Source organism: Sceloporus undulatus, chromosome 3 (genome assembly GCF_019175285.1).
Source record: "Sceloporus undulatus isolate JIND9_A2432 ecotype Alabama chromosome 3, SceUnd_v1.1, whole genome shotgun sequence".
In the NCBI taxonomy this organism is placed as follows: domain Eukaryota; kingdom Metazoa; phylum Chordata; class Lepidosauria; order Squamata; family Phrynosomatidae; genus Sceloporus; species Sceloporus undulatus.
This window is the reverse complement of record NC_056524.1, coordinates 32960155-32976672: the sequence shown is the minus strand read 5'-3', so window position 1 is coordinate 32976672 and position 16518 is coordinate 32960155. Positions and strand designations below refer to the sequence as shown.

The window sequence follows — 16518 nt, the reverse complement described above, 5'->3', positions numbered from 1 at the left end:
CTCTCATCAGTTAATATGATCAACTAATTGGGCTTGGGAAAAGAAACCTGTTTCTGTCCTTTAATTTGGAGCCATCATCGCACTGTTGAGTAATGTCCTTGTTTTCAATTTGCTTACAAGGGTGCACCTATACTGTTGAAATAATGCGGTTGGATACCACTTTAACTGCCATGGTTCCATCTACAGAAGCCTGGTGTTTGTAGTTTTGTGAGGCACCAGCACTCTTTGGCAGAGAAGGGTGTTGTTTGTAGTTAGTCGGTCCCAACTCATGGCGACTCTGTGGATGAGACATATCCAAGTTCCCTTGTCCTTCACTGCTCTGTTAGGCCTATGACCTTCCTGATTGAGTCTATTCATCTGGCATGTGGCCTTCCTCTCTTTCTACTGCCTTCTACCTTTCCTATAACTGTTGTCTTTCCTTAGGAGTCATGCTTTCCCATGATGTGACCAAAGTACAACAGCCTCAGTTTTGTCATCTTCCAGGGAGATTTCTGGCTTGTTCTGCTCTAGGACCCAGTTGTTTGTCTTTTTGGCTGTCCCTGGGATCCTCAGCACTCTTCTTCAGCACCACCATCTCGAATAAATTGATCCCCCCCCATCTGCCTTTTTCACTGTCCAGCTCTCACATCCATGCATGGTAATAGGGAATACAATGGACTGTATGTTTCTAACTTTAGTGCTCTGTTGTATATGTTTATACGTTCAGATCTTGTCTTGTTCTTTCATGGCTGCATGACTCACTTTGCTGTTGTTATTGTGTGCCTTCAAGCCGTCTCCGACTTATGTTGACCTGAAAAAAGAACTCCGATGCCACAACAAACTACAGTTCCCAGAATTCCATAGCATTGAGCCATGACAATTGAAGTGGATTGTTGTTGCAGTGTGGATGCAGCCTTAAGTCTGTCTCCTCAGCAAAAGCCTTTCTGATATGGGAGACTCCACTAGCAGCAGAGCTCCCATCATGTAGCCTCTTGTCTCACAGGAACATTTCATCCAGGAGGAAGAATTGTTGTTTATGCAGGGGGTAATGTCCTTGTTTTGTGCCCCTGGACTAAGCCTTACTAATACCTGGAATACTGCATCCAGTTCTGGGCACTGCAGTTCAAGAAGGATGTTGAGAAGCTGGAGCGTGTCCAAAGGAGGGACACCAAAATGGAGAAGAGTCTGGAAACCAGGCCTTATGAGGAAAGACTTAGGGAGCTGGATATGTTTAGCCTGGAGAAGAGATGGTTAAGAGATGATATGATAGCCCTGCTTAAGTATTTGAAGGGGTATCATATTTAGGATGAAGCAAGCTTGTTTTCTGCTGCTCCAGAGATTAGGACAGGGAGCAATGGAGTCAAAGTAAGGGAAAAGAGAGTCCACCTCAACATTAGGAGGAACTTCTTAACAATGGAACACACTCCTTTCTCGGAGAGAGTGGTGGAGACTCCTTCTCTGGAGGCCTTTAAACAGAGGCTAGATGGACATCTGTGGGGTGCTTTGGCTGTGAGTTCCTGCGTGGCAGACTGGGGCTGGACTGGATGGCCCTTGTGACTTCCTCCTCCAACGCTATGATCCTCCTATATATCACTGTGTGAACTTCCTCACACTCCCCCTCAGACACAGGCCACAGCTGCCTTTTTCAGTCAGCAAAGACGGGATTTCCCATCCCTTAGCAACCCTTGGAGCCGCCCACGTACAAAAAAGAAGGTTGCATCATAGACCCTTTATTTATTTTGGTTTAATTGTTTTATTGCCCTCAAAAGAGAACAACTACAATCCCCGTCATGCCTCGCGCGCGGCGCGCCTGCGTAGAAGAGAAGTGGAAGGGACAAGTGGGAGGAGCCACTCCCCTCCGCCACCCGTTTCCCCGCCTAGTTGCCGCGCAGGCGCAGAAAAGCCGAGTGGGCGGAGTCTGGGGATGGGTCTTTCCCTCCGCCGTGTCCCCTTTCCTCAGCTCTCCGCAGACGCCATGTTGGCTTGAAGGGAAGATGACCAGAGGAGGGAGAGGGAGCGACGGCGGCGGAGGCCGGGGAAGGCAGCCCGGCTCTCACTGAGGGGAAGCCGGGGAGAGCCATCTTCTCCTCCTCCTCCATCTTCATTCGGCTGAGGGAGACCGCGTCAGCTGTGAGGGGCTGCAGTTAACAGTCGCTGCTGCTGCTCTTACTGAGGAGGACGAAGTCCCCCGAAGAAGGGGAGATGAGGACGGAGGCCTGAGGCCGAGGAGGAGGACACTGCCACCCGAAACCACCGCAGTTTCAGTCCCCCCTTGAGCTGCTGCTGCTGCAGTTTGAGGGGGGAGGAGGCGGCGCAGGGTGTTGTTGTTGTTGTTGTTGCTTCTCCTGCTCGTGTGGCGTGTCAGGGGCTGCCTCCCTCTTGGCTGCTCTCTGCCTCTTTCTCCCCTCTTTGGCTCACTTTTTAAAAGAAACTTAGGCTGAATGTTATAAAAGCAGCATCTCAGGAGGAAAGAGCCTTTCTATCCACCCCCAAATCCTTTCCATTCCTCCCCAAACAATCTTTCTGTCCATCCCCCAACAGCCTCTGCATTCCTCCCTAAACAACCTCCCCGCCCCCCAATTACTTTTATATCCATCCCCAAACAGTCTCTCCATCCATCCCCCAAATCCTTTCCATTCAGTCCCTTTCTATCTCTCCCTAAACAACCTTCCCATCCATCCCCAGACCAGCTTTCCATCAATAGCCTTTCTATCCATCCCCTGACAACCTCTCCAGATCCTTTCCATCTAGCCCCAAACAACCTCTCCATCCATCCCAAAACCACTTTTTTGTCAATCCTTCAACAGCCTTTCCATCCATCCCCAAACATCCTTTCTGTCCATCCCCCAAATCCTTTCCATCCAGCCCCAAACAGCTTTTCTATCCCTTCCTAAACAACCTTCTCATCCATTCCCAAACCATCCATCCCCCAAATCCTTTCCATCTATCCCCAAACAGCCTTTCCATTCAGCCCCAAGGAGCCTCTCCATCCAGCCCAGAAACAGCTTTCCCACCGTCCTTTCTATCTAGCTCCAAACAACCTTCCCATCCATCCCCAAACAACTTCGGCCCCTAGAGAAGGAAGAAGAAGAAGAGGGTGTCTTTGCTTCTCTGCTGTGTCCCTCCTTTTAAACCCCTTTTTTCCCTTTTAATGAGGGGGTGATTTGGATGCAGGACTATCCTCTGAATCATCTTCACCCTTCATTATTGGCCTGGGCTTGAGAGGAAGAGCGAGGCGGGAGAGGAAGGAAGGAAGGAAGGAAGGAGAAAAAAGCCTCTACACCATGAATGTCCTTGTGTGTTTGTGACTGGTCTACCTGGCACCAGGGTGTTGGTGTTGCTGCTGACAAGGATCTGCTGCCATTTCTGGCTTCCTGGGTGCTTCTGATCGGACCTTTTAACGCCAGCGGCTCCTCTTTGGATTTTCTCTCCCAGAGCCGCAGTTTGTTTGCTTCAGGTCAGACTGTTTTATTGGAGGAAAACAAAGCTTAGAACTGAACAGACGCTGACACCAAAGACTGGTTGGCTGGGAGGTCTTTCAGACAACAGCACCGACAAAAATCATTCTTATTCTCTGGCCTTTGAAAGCGACAAGGGAATATCAAGATGTCTGGCAGTGTCCCATCTGATATGGTAAGTTTGTGTTCGTTTCCATTTTTGTTTCAGAATAAAATATCTTGGAAGTTCATCCGATATGGTAAGTTTGTGTTTATTTTCAGGTATACAGTGAAGAACTCATTTCAAAATGTGTGGCCCTGTTAAGGTTGTCTTCCAGCAAAAGCAAAAGAGTCGTCACTGCTTTAGATTAAGGCTTTAAATGGACTACAGTCCACTTCCTTGTAGCAAGAAAGATCTGAAAGGGAGAGCCATCTTTCTCCATGACTCTTCTGGAGTCAATTATTGATTTTTGTTCCATTTCTTTAACTTTTCAATCATTATAGATATTAAATGGGCAAAATAAATGAAACACTATGATTCCTTGTTTGATGCTTCTTTAAATTTTTCTATTTTTCTTTCCCTTTCCTCTTTCCCTACTTTTCTTCAGTGGGAACATATTTAATATGAAAAAACCCTTCTAGAACACAAAACCCCACAAAAAACTATACTTAATATCCTCAAAGTTTAACGCCATTGTTTTCCATGATACCTTGGGGCCAATCATTCTTAGACAGAAACATAGGTCCAAACCGCACTGTAGAAATCACCCAGTTTGAGATGGCTTTGACTGCCCTGGCTCAGTGCTAGGGAATTCTGGGAACAGTAGTTCTGTGAGCCATTTGGCCTTCTCTGTGAGAGAGCTGTGATGTCACAATAAAGTACAATTCCCAGATACCCAAGCACTGAGCCAGGACACTTAAAGCGGTCTCAAACTGGATGATTTCTGCAGTGGACCAAATAGCCTCTTTTTCCCAAGATAATGGGCTTTTCCTATGCTAGACTCTTTCTGAGTTGATATTGGGCATGTTAGTAAAGTGCCATACTGTACTAGTAATGTGGCATAGCAGTGGTCTGTACATAAAAAAAGAGAAGAAGGCATAGACTTGAGAGAGTACCACCTACAGGCACTTTAATGAATTTAAAGATCTGCCAGTTATGTCCGAATTCTCGGACGTAAGCAACTTGGTTTTTCTGTGTGTGTTAAAAGAAAATGTGGTCATACTTTTCATGTGCAAGACTATATTTTGTGGTGCATTCTTCTTACTAGTTCAGTTGAAGGATAAATGATTGTGTTTTTTGATCATTAATGTGTTGCTCATGCTTTGTGTATGGCATTTAAGATTGGAAGGCTTGGGGAGCTTGCCATAAGAAGCTTTAATGGCTTTGCAAAACAGGAAAACAGTAATTTGTGACACTGACATTAGTATTGGGATGACTATCCATGATGAAAGGTTTTACATTTTGGCTCAAAGTGACTTTCGCAAAACATCAAAAAGGCTGATGATGAGCAGTTGGATGTTTCCTGATAAGTTCATGCCCCTTTTATTTAATTTGATTATTTTTATAGTGTTTGTAGCATATCTGATAGTATTGTTTCATACTGTTCAACCTCAAAAGAACTAATTTTGTTAAATTCCTTGAAGGTTATACTAAGCTGTCATTAAAAACTGCTTGAAGGCCTGCCAGAGTACCCTTCAGCCAGGGCTGTGATCCTGGACTCTTTTAATGGCCTGGCTGGAGAGATGTGCTGGGTCTCTATTCAAAATTCAGTTGATTTTAAAGGGAAAATTAAGCACCTGCTGAAATATAACTTTCCCATTGAAACAGGGAACATAAAACACTCGACATTGTATGAATGTCACCTTTGGTAAAATGTCACATTGCAGTAAAATGTAATTGTAGTAGAAATTTTATTCCTTTGTTGTTATTTGTTTGTTACTTGTTCTTGAGAGGGACTGTAGATATCAATTCGTTTGGCCATTTGAATGAGATGTACAGATTAATTTGTACAACTTCCTGGTTCAGGGTCTAGAAATGCTTTCCTGTTCAAGGCAGTTTGGCTTAGTTTCTGTAACGTTTAAGTATAACTGCAGAGACATATATGCTCCTAAGAGTTACCAGTTAAGGACTCAGTTGAGAGTTGTGTGGAAACAATGTACGAAAAAACCTTCTAAATCCCTTCTCATTCAAAATTATTAATACCCTTATTAATATATTAATATTAATTTCATATCATGTTGAAAGTAGAAGATCAGGTACCACTACAGTTACTTGTTCTTAAACTGATTTTTCTAAGGTCCAAAACACACTGCAGAAATAATCCAGTTTGAGACCACTTTAACTGCCCTGGCTCAGTGCTAGGGAACTCTGGGAATTGTAGTTCATTTTGCACCAAACTGGATTATTTCATCAGTGTGTTTTGGACCTATGAGTGTTACATTGTAGGCTGTAGCTTGTGTTTCAACCCCTTCACTTTATAAATGGTTGGAACACAGGCTGCATTCTTTCCTGACTTATTTACAGTCTAAAGGAGCTTCATAACAAATGCTTCATCATCTTCAAAGGGGTTCTCTTCTATTGTTTCTTTTTTCCTTTATCAAATAAAGCTTGCTAATAAATTTTACGAAGCAGCAGCTAATGTAATTTTAAAATTTATACAGGTGCTTAGGGCTTGCTAAAAACATACCATTTCATTACTGTCTGAATGAATAAACGACAGAAGGATAATCACACCTAACCTTTCTGGCAGTTTTTGGGCTCTGAATCATTCTGCTTGTATGCAGTATGCGTCTGACAGCGGACATGCACATGTGAGCCTGCATGAACAAATAGTCATTATGACATTCTTGTCATTATTCTTAAGCGTACAAAGGGCCTAACCGGAAAGTGTCCTTGCAGCAGTCTGCAGTCACAAAAACCAAAGGCAATCAATAAAAGAATAACCCAAACAATAATAGGATTAATTCACTGTAGAGATCTTAAGATATTCAAAGTTAGCAATAGAATTGATAGCAAAAACATGAAATAAAGGTTAACTCTCTCTTGGAAAGTCTTAACTTGGATGTAATTATCTATACACAGGACCACAAGTGGCTTTCCTTAGGAAGGGCATTTCAAGAGCACAGACTCCTATGGAGAAAGCTGTTTCCATTGTACTTTGGGTGTCTCAGCACTGAGAGCAGTTTGCCCCCTAAAGAGTCTCTGAAGTAGATCTTGATAACAGGATAAATGGGACATACTTTCAGTTTGTTGAAAGATTTGTTGGTTTCAGCAATGTTTGGCTTCCTCTTTCAACTGCAGTTATGTTTCCAGCTAAATAGGAACTGGCAAGACCACCTCTAAGTAGTCCTTACCCAGGAACACCCTGCGAAGTTCATGGGGTTGCCACAAGTCATCAGGCAACTTGAATGGACACGAACACACAGATATTTGAAAACATTACTGCTAAACTGATTAATATAATAATTCTCTAATATATTATTGTATCATGATTGTTGCTAATTGAATTCCGCACAGCAAGGCTGTGTTTGTATTTTTGATGTAGCAAAGGATGTTGCTAAACACTGAGGCCTAACAAATCATTCAGAATTTATTCAGTTTTGAACTATATTACCATGTCTCTGTGTGTGTTGCCTGTTACAGACTGCCAAAATAAAGCTGCTTCGGGTCTCTTTGGAGGTATGCTATTTAAATGATGCATGCACCCTGAGAATCCGGAAGCTGCACCAAAGCTGCACTCCAGTGCTTAGGAATGGAGTGTGGCTTTGGAGCGACCTCCGGACTCTTAGGACCCATGCATCATCTAAATAGCATACTTCCAAAGAGACCCGAAGCAGCTTTATTTTGGCAGTCTGTAACAGGCCTGTGTGTCTATACTACTCTCTCTCTCTCTTTTTCTCTAACAGATAGTTAAATTTCCCCAGTGTAGGCATGCTCCGCTCACTAAAGAAAGTTTCTCTAGCACCTTTACCTTGTTTGTTGTTGTGTGCCTAGAAATTGTTTCTGACTTATGAAAATAGAAAATATGTTTTGAGGTAGAAATGTATCAAGAGGCAAAATATTTGTTCACCTCTAATGTATAAAGGCAAAGGAGATCAATAATAAGCAATGATTATTTCCATTATCTTCATGTAGGTACCACATCTTTTTTGATGCTTGATGTTTTGTTGTTGTTGTGTGCCTTCAAGTTGTTTCTGACTTATGGTGACCCGAAGGTGAACCTATCACAGGGTTTTCTTGGTAAATTTCTTCAGAGGGGGTTTATCATTGCCATCCTCCGAGGCTGAGAGAGTGTGAGTTGCCCAAGGTCACCCAGTGGGTTTTATGGCTCAGCGGGGATTCAGACCCTGGTTGCCAGAGTCATCGTCCAACACTCAAACTACTACATCACACTGGCTCTCAAATTTAGTGTAGACACATAATTTTAAAATCTGTAATCCAGAGTTTTATAAAGTATTTACATTATTTTGTTTAATATTTTCATCACCCCTCAAACTCATATAAGCACACAGAAAATCACTCCTACCCTTTAGGATCCTGGCTCTGGTGTAACACTAGCTTCATACTGTAGTGTTTGGATCTTTGGTACAAGTCCTAACATGCCTCCCACACCTGAACAAAAGTGGGTCAGAGATGGTCAGCGGCTAAGTTGGTGCTTTTTCAACCATAACCAATTATATAATTGGAAGCAGAAAAGGAAAATGAGGGTATTCCTTTTTGTACTCCTCCTTGTCTGGGCTGCAAGTGAGAAGGGGTGGTTATATGGTTGCCATTTAAAAGGTTGTTTGTTTTTGAGGGAGAGACATGTCAAATGCCTGCAGTTATGAAATCAGTGATTTAATATAAACATAAACATTTGAAAACAGATTATACAGTTATAGTATAATAGTTATACAGCATTAATCCACATGTTTTTGCATTTTCATGATACATCATAAATTTACATGTTTGTTACTGAAGAACATTAATGTTGATCTGAAATTATTTAACAGAGGCTGCTCCAGTAACAAATGAGTCTGAAAAAAGGTTTAAGAATCCAAAGCCTTCATAATACTGTTTCTCTTTAAGAGATCTTCCAAGTTTGCCTAAGGAGATAAAAATATCTCTGGTCATATAAGCTTAGACCTTTGGTTTTTTTTTTCTTCATGAGTTGGATTAATCCAAGAGATGCTGTAATGTCCAGCTTTGTTAAATACACTGTCAAAACAAAGTCTAATGCTGTCATGAATATAAGATTTCTTTTTTACTCCAGCTGTAGGCTGATGCTGGGTGGAGCTTGCAAAATTGTGTCATTAGTTTCAGCACATTTTCATATTCTTAAATGTTTGTGAACCTGTAATGATTTATTCACAAGTGTCTGTATTATGTAAGTGTAATGATAGGAGATCTTTTTGGAACTACTCGTTTTATTTGGAAATAAGTAGAACCCAGTTAGATTATACTGAAGGACTGTCTAATTCAGTATCCAGTTTTCCCTCAGAGACCAAGCAGATGTTTCTAGAAAGCCCAGAATTAGGGCATGGAATCAGTAGACCTCACCTATTCTTGCCCTTTAGGAGTTGTTATTTTTTTGGTGTACTGCTCCAGAAGGTGCAGATGTTAGGATTAAAAGCTGTTGGCAGACCAGTCCTCCACAAATTTCTCACCCAACTTTAGACTCTGAGCTAGTTACATCTTATGGCAGTGAATTCCATCAACTTATTATGTTTAGTTAGTGCATGAAATATTTCATATTTCCTGTCCTGATTCACTTTTCCATTCATTTCATTGGGTGACCCCAATATAGCATAGAACAAAATTTCTGTGTTCTCCTATGCTATGTGCAAATAAACTTTTCTTATGTGTTGCATTGTTGTTGTGTGCTTTCAGGTTCATGTCATATGACAACCTTGTCACTGGATTTTCTGTATGATTTGCCCAAGGTCACCCAGTGGCTTTCCATGGCCAAACAGGGAATTGAACCCTGATCTCCAGAATTGTAGTCCACTGATCAAACCATTACACTATGGTGTGTTACAACATTTTTCAGATTCTTTAGTCCTGTCTTCTTAGAGAAGATTTTCCTTTCCTTACTTGCTCAGTTACAAAATGGATAAGATCATTGTCAGTTATGCTTTTTCTGTGTAATATAACAATAGGGAAACCTTAATTATTCAGTTCCACTTGTCTTCATATGTCCCCCCCCCCCCACCATCTGCAAGCATCTTACTGTTAAATTAATCAAGCTTCTGGTATTGCTGAATTCCTGTAACTTCATTAATAAATTCAAAGACATATCTACATTAGTCTGGAAAATCAGTGAGCAAAGGATCTTGTTATTAAGAGTTATTGCGATTAACTCAAAGAAGCTGGTAGCATGAGCTTTCATTGGCTTGAGTCTACTTCCTCATATTACTCCGAAGTGATATTAAGTACAGAATTTCAACTTTACCAATTAAATTAAGCAAATCATTAGGCCTGATGGTTGCATCAATATTTTTAAATATATAGGCCTCAGGTAAGCAACTGCCCTCTCCCCGCTGTTACTGGATTGATGCTACCATAATCCCTCACTGCTGGTTAGTACAGAGAACTGTAGCCCAATAACATATTCCCTTTCCCTCATATATGTAATGAGCTAGAGAGATTACTAAATCAGATTTCCGGGTGGCAGCACCTGCAATATGATACACTAGCATCCCCTCCCCCAATCAGGCTAGGAGTCTCTTTTGAAGGCTAGTAACTTTTCAGAGTTTATTAAACTTGTATATTATAGAGATTGGTATAACAAAAACTAGTGAGACTTGGACTCCTAATTTTGGCTGCATTGTGTTTGTGTGGGATTTTCAGTTTTTCATATGCCTTGCTCTTGTGCTTTTATTTTGGAAACTGTCACTATTAGAGCATGAAATAAAAGACTGTGTTGGAAGATGAAACTGCTTTAATACAGACATCGCCTTTAATACATTCAATTTTTTTCTCAACTGTTCTGTTTTCTAGTGACCAGGATTTGGATGTGTAGATGAAAGTTAGAGTAGTTACTAATTTTACAGCAAACTTTGAGCTGTTATAACTGACCATATGAAACATCTGCTTTATTTCACCTGCAAACTGAGTAAAGCAAGAGTAATCTGACTACAGATTTGAATTACTAATCGCCTTAAATACCCTAACGGCAACAGATCCTACCTGATTTTAGAAGGGTCTTAGACCTAAGCAGGGTCAGCCCTGGTTAGTACTTGGATTGGAGATTGCCAATGAATACTGGTACTGTAGGCTATATGTCAGGGGAAGGAACTAGCAGAACCATCTCTGAGTATTCCTTGACTAAGGTCTAAAACACTGCAGAAATAATCCAGTTTGAGACTGCTTTAACTGCTCTGGCTCATTGCTGGGGAATCCTGGGAACTGTAGTTTATCGTGGCATCAAAGCTTTCTGACAGAGGAGGTTAAATATCAGAAAACTAGAGTTTCCAGAATTCCCTAACATTGAGTCAGGAGTGTTAAAGCGGTCTCAAACTGGATTATTTCTACAATGTGCTTTGGACCTATAAAACCCCTGTGAAACTCATGGGGTCACCATAAATTGACAGTCCACTTCAGGGCATATATACACACACATAACCTAGCCTGGTTAGAGTATTTCAGTCTGGAAAATAATCTAGTAGAAAAGAGAGCAATCTTGAAACTTTGTCAAAACCAAACTGACACGGTAGAGGGGCTGTGATTTTATTTATTTATTTATTTGCTTTGTTTTGTTTTGCATGATAGCGACAGGGAAAAACACTTTCAAAGAAATGGGCTAATGTGAAGTGATTAATCTTGTGCTTTGAAGCGGATTGAAATATGGAAGTCCATATTGTGATGATATTTTTATTAGATCAGATGAAAAGGCAAATTCTGATAAGAGGATATCTTTATTTGTGTTTTCAAATGGAGGAACATAATTGCATATTTTTATTGCCTGTGTTCTTAGTGATTTCATAGTCATAATTGAAGCGGCCTTCGTTTTATAGTCCTCAGAGACCTTGCCTCTGTACCATCAGAAAACAATGTTTGGAACTGGTGACTGTAACACCTTCACCCTCTTTCTCCTCCCCACTCCCCTTGCATGCTTCTTAATGCCTTTGAGGAAGCCTGTAAAGCTTTGAAAGCTAGCATATTGTGCCATTTGGGTTGGCTAATAAAGGTTTTAGCATTGGACAATGACTCTGGAGATTCTAATCCCTCTTCAGCCAGAGAAACCTATTGGATGACCTTGGGCAAGTCGCACACTCTTAGCCTCAGAATACCCCATGGTAGTGTCACCTTAGGGTTACATCACTTGAAGGCGCACAACAAATTAAAGGTATCATCACAGTATGGCCTTTGGAATATAGCTTATAGTCAACATGAAAGCACTTCCATTTATATGTATAGTAATATGAAAGTTACAGAAGTGCCAGTGTTATTCTTTGAATTAGTTGAGCTGGAAGCCTGTTTCTAAGATTTAAAACAAATTAAGAAATAGAATTGAAAGTGTTCTTTGTTATTTAAGATTTGTTTGCAATGTCTTGGAACTATGGAACTATGGAATGTGTTACTTCAAGAATTGGATATAGCTAGGTAGAAAAACTATGAACACCTAAGGAAGCAATTTTGTCGAACTCTAAAATAAATATGCTTTTTATATTAGTGCATGTTCTCAGTACAGGGGTATCCCGGGTTACGAAATTAATTCGTTCCGCCGCCGCTTTCGTAACCCGGAATACTTCGTAAGGCGAAAAAGCCATAGGCGCTAATGGGGAAAAGCCGCGATTTCGTGTGAAATAGCGCCGAAAAGCACCAAAAAATTTTTTGTAACCCGAAATAGCCTTCGTAACCCGGAACAGTTTTTTTGAATGGATTTTTTTCGTAACCCGGAAATTTCGTAAGGCGGCGCATTCGTATCCCGGGGTACCAGTGTATAGTTTTTCCTGTCCCACATCCACTTATTTTCTCTAAGCTTTCTCATTATACTTTCACCGCAGTGCTTCCTCTGCATTTGCCAGTGGCATTCAGTCCACTTCTGTCAATCCATGTGTGAAGAACCATGACACATTAAAATGTTGTCAAATGGTTAGAGCAGAATTTATTCAAAGATAAGCAAAAGATGACAGTACTTTTGACTTCTGTTTCAGAAATGAATGGTTTCAGACACTTCTGAAAACAGACATTTATGAAGAACACCAAGGGAAAATAGGCTTTTTCAGGAAGGGCTTTTAAAAGTATGTTCTGAAAAAGAAAATAGTAGGTCTAGTCTGCAGTAGAGATGATGATATTTTAAGCATTGACAAAAATAGAGAATGGCTCAGGTACTGGGCTGAATAACTTAGTTCATTTCTTCCCTTTTCTAATTTTCCATTCTCTATAATACTTTGTGATTTTCAGTCTTTTCTTCTATACTGTCATTAAAAACATACAAAGGCCTGATACAGACAGGCCAAAATATTGTATCTTTTGCTTGTACTACTCTACTCATAGAGCTTTCCGAATATAGTACACCAACCTTCTTTACTTTAATTATATATTACTCTTTTACCAGATTTTCAGGTACATATGCATATTATCTGCAGGGATTACATTCAGAAATCTTCAGTCTATTGTTGATGTCCAAATCAACTTTAAGACTGCAAAAAGGGAACTAACTTTGTAGGCATGGCTATCTTTCACACTAAATGGGTATGCCAAAGGGACATTTAGGTTGTTTTTAGGCCAACCAAAATATTATAATTCTCTATGCATGTTTTTGAAGCTACATGTTTCTTCATCAAGTAAAAATGGTTTTAAAAAAACATTAAAGAGAAAAACAAATAGCACTAAATTTGTTGTTGTTCATGACTAGAGTATTGAATTAAACAGACTTACCTGTTGCCTTACCATTCAACAATTGTTTGGATGTGTCTACTCTAGTTGGGACTAAACAACAGAATGCCAGACATATGCTGTTGAAATGTCATAGAGGAAAAGTTTGCCGATAATTCAAGTTGGCCTGACAAGCCACATGTAACCTGCTGTTCTAATATGTTGCAGGCCCTTCGTCTATAGCAGTGATTCCCAAAACCTGATCCTAAAGATATTTTGGACTTCAGCTCCCCAAATTCCTTATAATTGGCCAAGCTGTCTGGACCTTCTGTGAGTTGGAGGACCAAAGTTCGGTCCTGGAGAACCAACGTTTGGGAACCACTGCTCTGTAGCATCTCAAAACTACATGAATCTTAACATTATCCCCTTTCCTCTTGCATGATTTTTAACCATCTTCCCCTGAAAAAAAGTATGTGGTTTGAAAATCTGCACAGAATTTCGTACTAGTTTGGCTGGCCTAATAAAGATACTACCACATCATGGGTTTTGGAATTTGTCTTAGGATCACCACACTAATCCTGCATTTGTATGACTACAGGGAAATATCTATGTGAATAGACTCATCCAGAGAAGCTGTGCTTGTGGCACAGTATTTATTGTTGCAATGTTTTTGGTGTGAGCTGCCCAGATTAAGCTGCTGTGGCTTTCAAAAATGAACTGCTTTCACCATGTTCTATTCCTTTTTGAACTGAGTATGTGCCTCACTGCTTTGGTGGACAAGAGAGTCAATATGGTGCTCTCTTCTGGGAGTGCAAGACACATATCAATGTGTCTTTCTTTATTTCTCCCAACTTGCATGACTTGCTATTTGCAGTTTGTTCTCTCTTCAGATTTTTTAACATCTGCTATGTTAAATGTTTAGTATCCTTATAATAGCCAGAAGTTAATATATAATAAACTTTGAAAAGCAACAAAAATATTTAAGATATGGTTAAAAAGGTAATTGTGGGAACAATTAGAAATGGCTGCAATGACAGCAGAGAAACAGTGTGATATAGTGGTTTTAGTGTTGGACTAGGATTCCAGGACACCAGGATTCGAATCCCCTCTCAGCTATGGAAATCCACTTGGTAACATTGGGCATGTCACACACTCTCAGCTGCAGAGAAAGGCCATGGTTAAACCCCTCTGAAGAAATTTTGCTGAGAAAACCCCATGATATGGCATTGTCAAAGACAACTCTGTGATCATGTGGCCAGCACAACTGCACAGAACACTGTTACCTTCCCACTGAAGTGATACCTATTTATCTATTGCACTTTTACATGCTAGGTTGGCAGAAGCTGGGATTAGTGATGAGAGTTCACTCCGTCACATGGTGCTTGGGCCTTGAACTGCCAACCTTCCAATCTTGCAATCATCAGAATCAGTATTTTAACCACTGGGCCACCACATCCTTAAGCCTTAGGGTCTCCTTAAATCAGTAATGACTTGGTGGCATGCAATAACATATTGACAGCATTTTTAAGAAATCCACAAAAATGTAATCAGAAAAGTCACTTAAATAAATGAATGTTAAGCAAGCTTGTGTTTGGTAGAGAGACTGTACTATGTGTCCTAAGTTTTGAAACGTGTGTGTGTGTGTGTGTGTGTGTGTGTGTGTGTGTGTATATATATATATATATCTTGGCTGTCTTGGGTAATTTGATAAAAGAAAAATATAAAGACACTTTTAATGCTCATTAAGCATGTCTAGAATATCAGTATGGCTAATAATAACAAAGGAAGTTGCCTTTCACCACGTAAAAGTATTTATCTGTCTAACTTAGTCATTATCTACTTAACTAACAACAGCTCTTTGAGATCTCAGATGCTTACATGGGCGGGTTATAGCCCGCCGAAAAGCGGCAGTCTGGCTCTGCCGCCGCTTGCAGTGTCCGGGAGATGCAGCCTTTAAACGGCGCGACTCCCGGACGCTGCAGAGAAGGAGCGCGGAAATTACGCTCCTTCTCGGGCCCCGGAAGAGGCACCGCAAGTGCCAAAGGATGCCCTCTCGGCGTCACTTCCGGTGCGCCACGTGCGGACGTAGAGCGTCCGTTACGTCAATATGGCGGCCCCCATGTGGAAGGAGCGCTGCCATATTGTACGTATTCCATACGTACTAGGGTTAGGGGTGTGTGGAAGCACCGCCCCTTCCTAACCCTAATACGTATGGAATACGTATTTTTTGGCGGTGTGTAACCCGCCCTAGTGTCTTCCTGCAAAAACAACTGTGTGGAAAAAGTTAAGTCAAATGTATTGTATACATTGCATTTTTCAAGCGCATACATGAACATTGGAACTTAACGTCTGTAACACATCTGTCATTGTGAGCGGGTCAGATAATGTTTTGTTAAAGTGTAGTCTTGAACTAACAAAAATACATAATGAAGTAGGGTAAAGCAGAAACTGATATGTATGGAAAAACTGGACCAGGGTACCATAAAGATAATCTACAGGTTGCATACCCATATGAAACTACTCAGGGACGTAGCTGGGGTTGGGGGGTTGGGGTCCGGACTCCCCCCTTCAGGCCCTGGGGGCATTCAAGTTCCTTCCTCCCCCTTCCTCCCCTCCATCAAACCACGGAGAACTCGGAGAGGGAAAAGGGGAAAGACAAAACAAAAGTTGCAAGCTCAGAGACAGAGAGAGGGGGGGGAGGGGAAGGGAGTAGGTCCCTGTAATTTCTTTCCCTTTCGATTCCATTGGAGTCTAGCTTCCACTCTTCCCCCCTCCTCCTCCCTTGTGCTTTTGCCAGAATAAAAGTCTCTTCAGAAGAAGGGAAGGAAGGGGAAAAAGGAAGGAAGAATGATAGGGAGGGAGGGAGGGAGAACTGAAGAAAAGAAGGAAAAGAAAGGGAGGGAGAGGAAGGGGAGAAAGGAAGAAAGAAAAAGGAAGGAAGGAAGCTTCTAAAAGGAAATATAAAAGAAAGAAAAGGTGACTTCTAACTTTACTTTCAGCAGTTATATCCATATACAATATAGTAAAATAATAATAATACTATCCCTTACCCAAAATGCTGAGGACTAGATGTATTTTGGATTTTGGAGTTTTTCAGAGTCTGGTATATTTATATATGTCTAATGGGATATAATGGGAGATGGGATCCATGTATGTCTCATATGCATCTCATAGACATAGGCTGAAGGTAATTTAATACACAGTATTTTCAAAATAATGTCTGTACACTGAGCTTCAGCAAAACCCTGAGACCACTATTCCTTGTATAATTTAATAATTCAGTAATTTCTCTAAACCTTC

General features: G+C 40.9%; 1 protein-coding gene across 1 annotated transcript in view; it reads left to right on the top strand.

The window, feature by feature from the left end:
- The first annotated feature begins 1892 nt into the window (after positions 1-1892).
- Positions 1893-16518, top strand: part of UBL3 (ubiquitin like 3) — a 49888-nt gene continuing 35262 nt past the window's right edge. Inside the window, exon 1 of the mRNA XM_042457224.1 lies at positions 1893-3612. Within this exon, the coding sequence (XP_042313158.1) occupies positions 3586-3612 (27 nt within the window). The 5' untranslated portion in view covers positions 1893-3585. The remainder of the gene's footprint in view (positions 3613-16518) is intronic.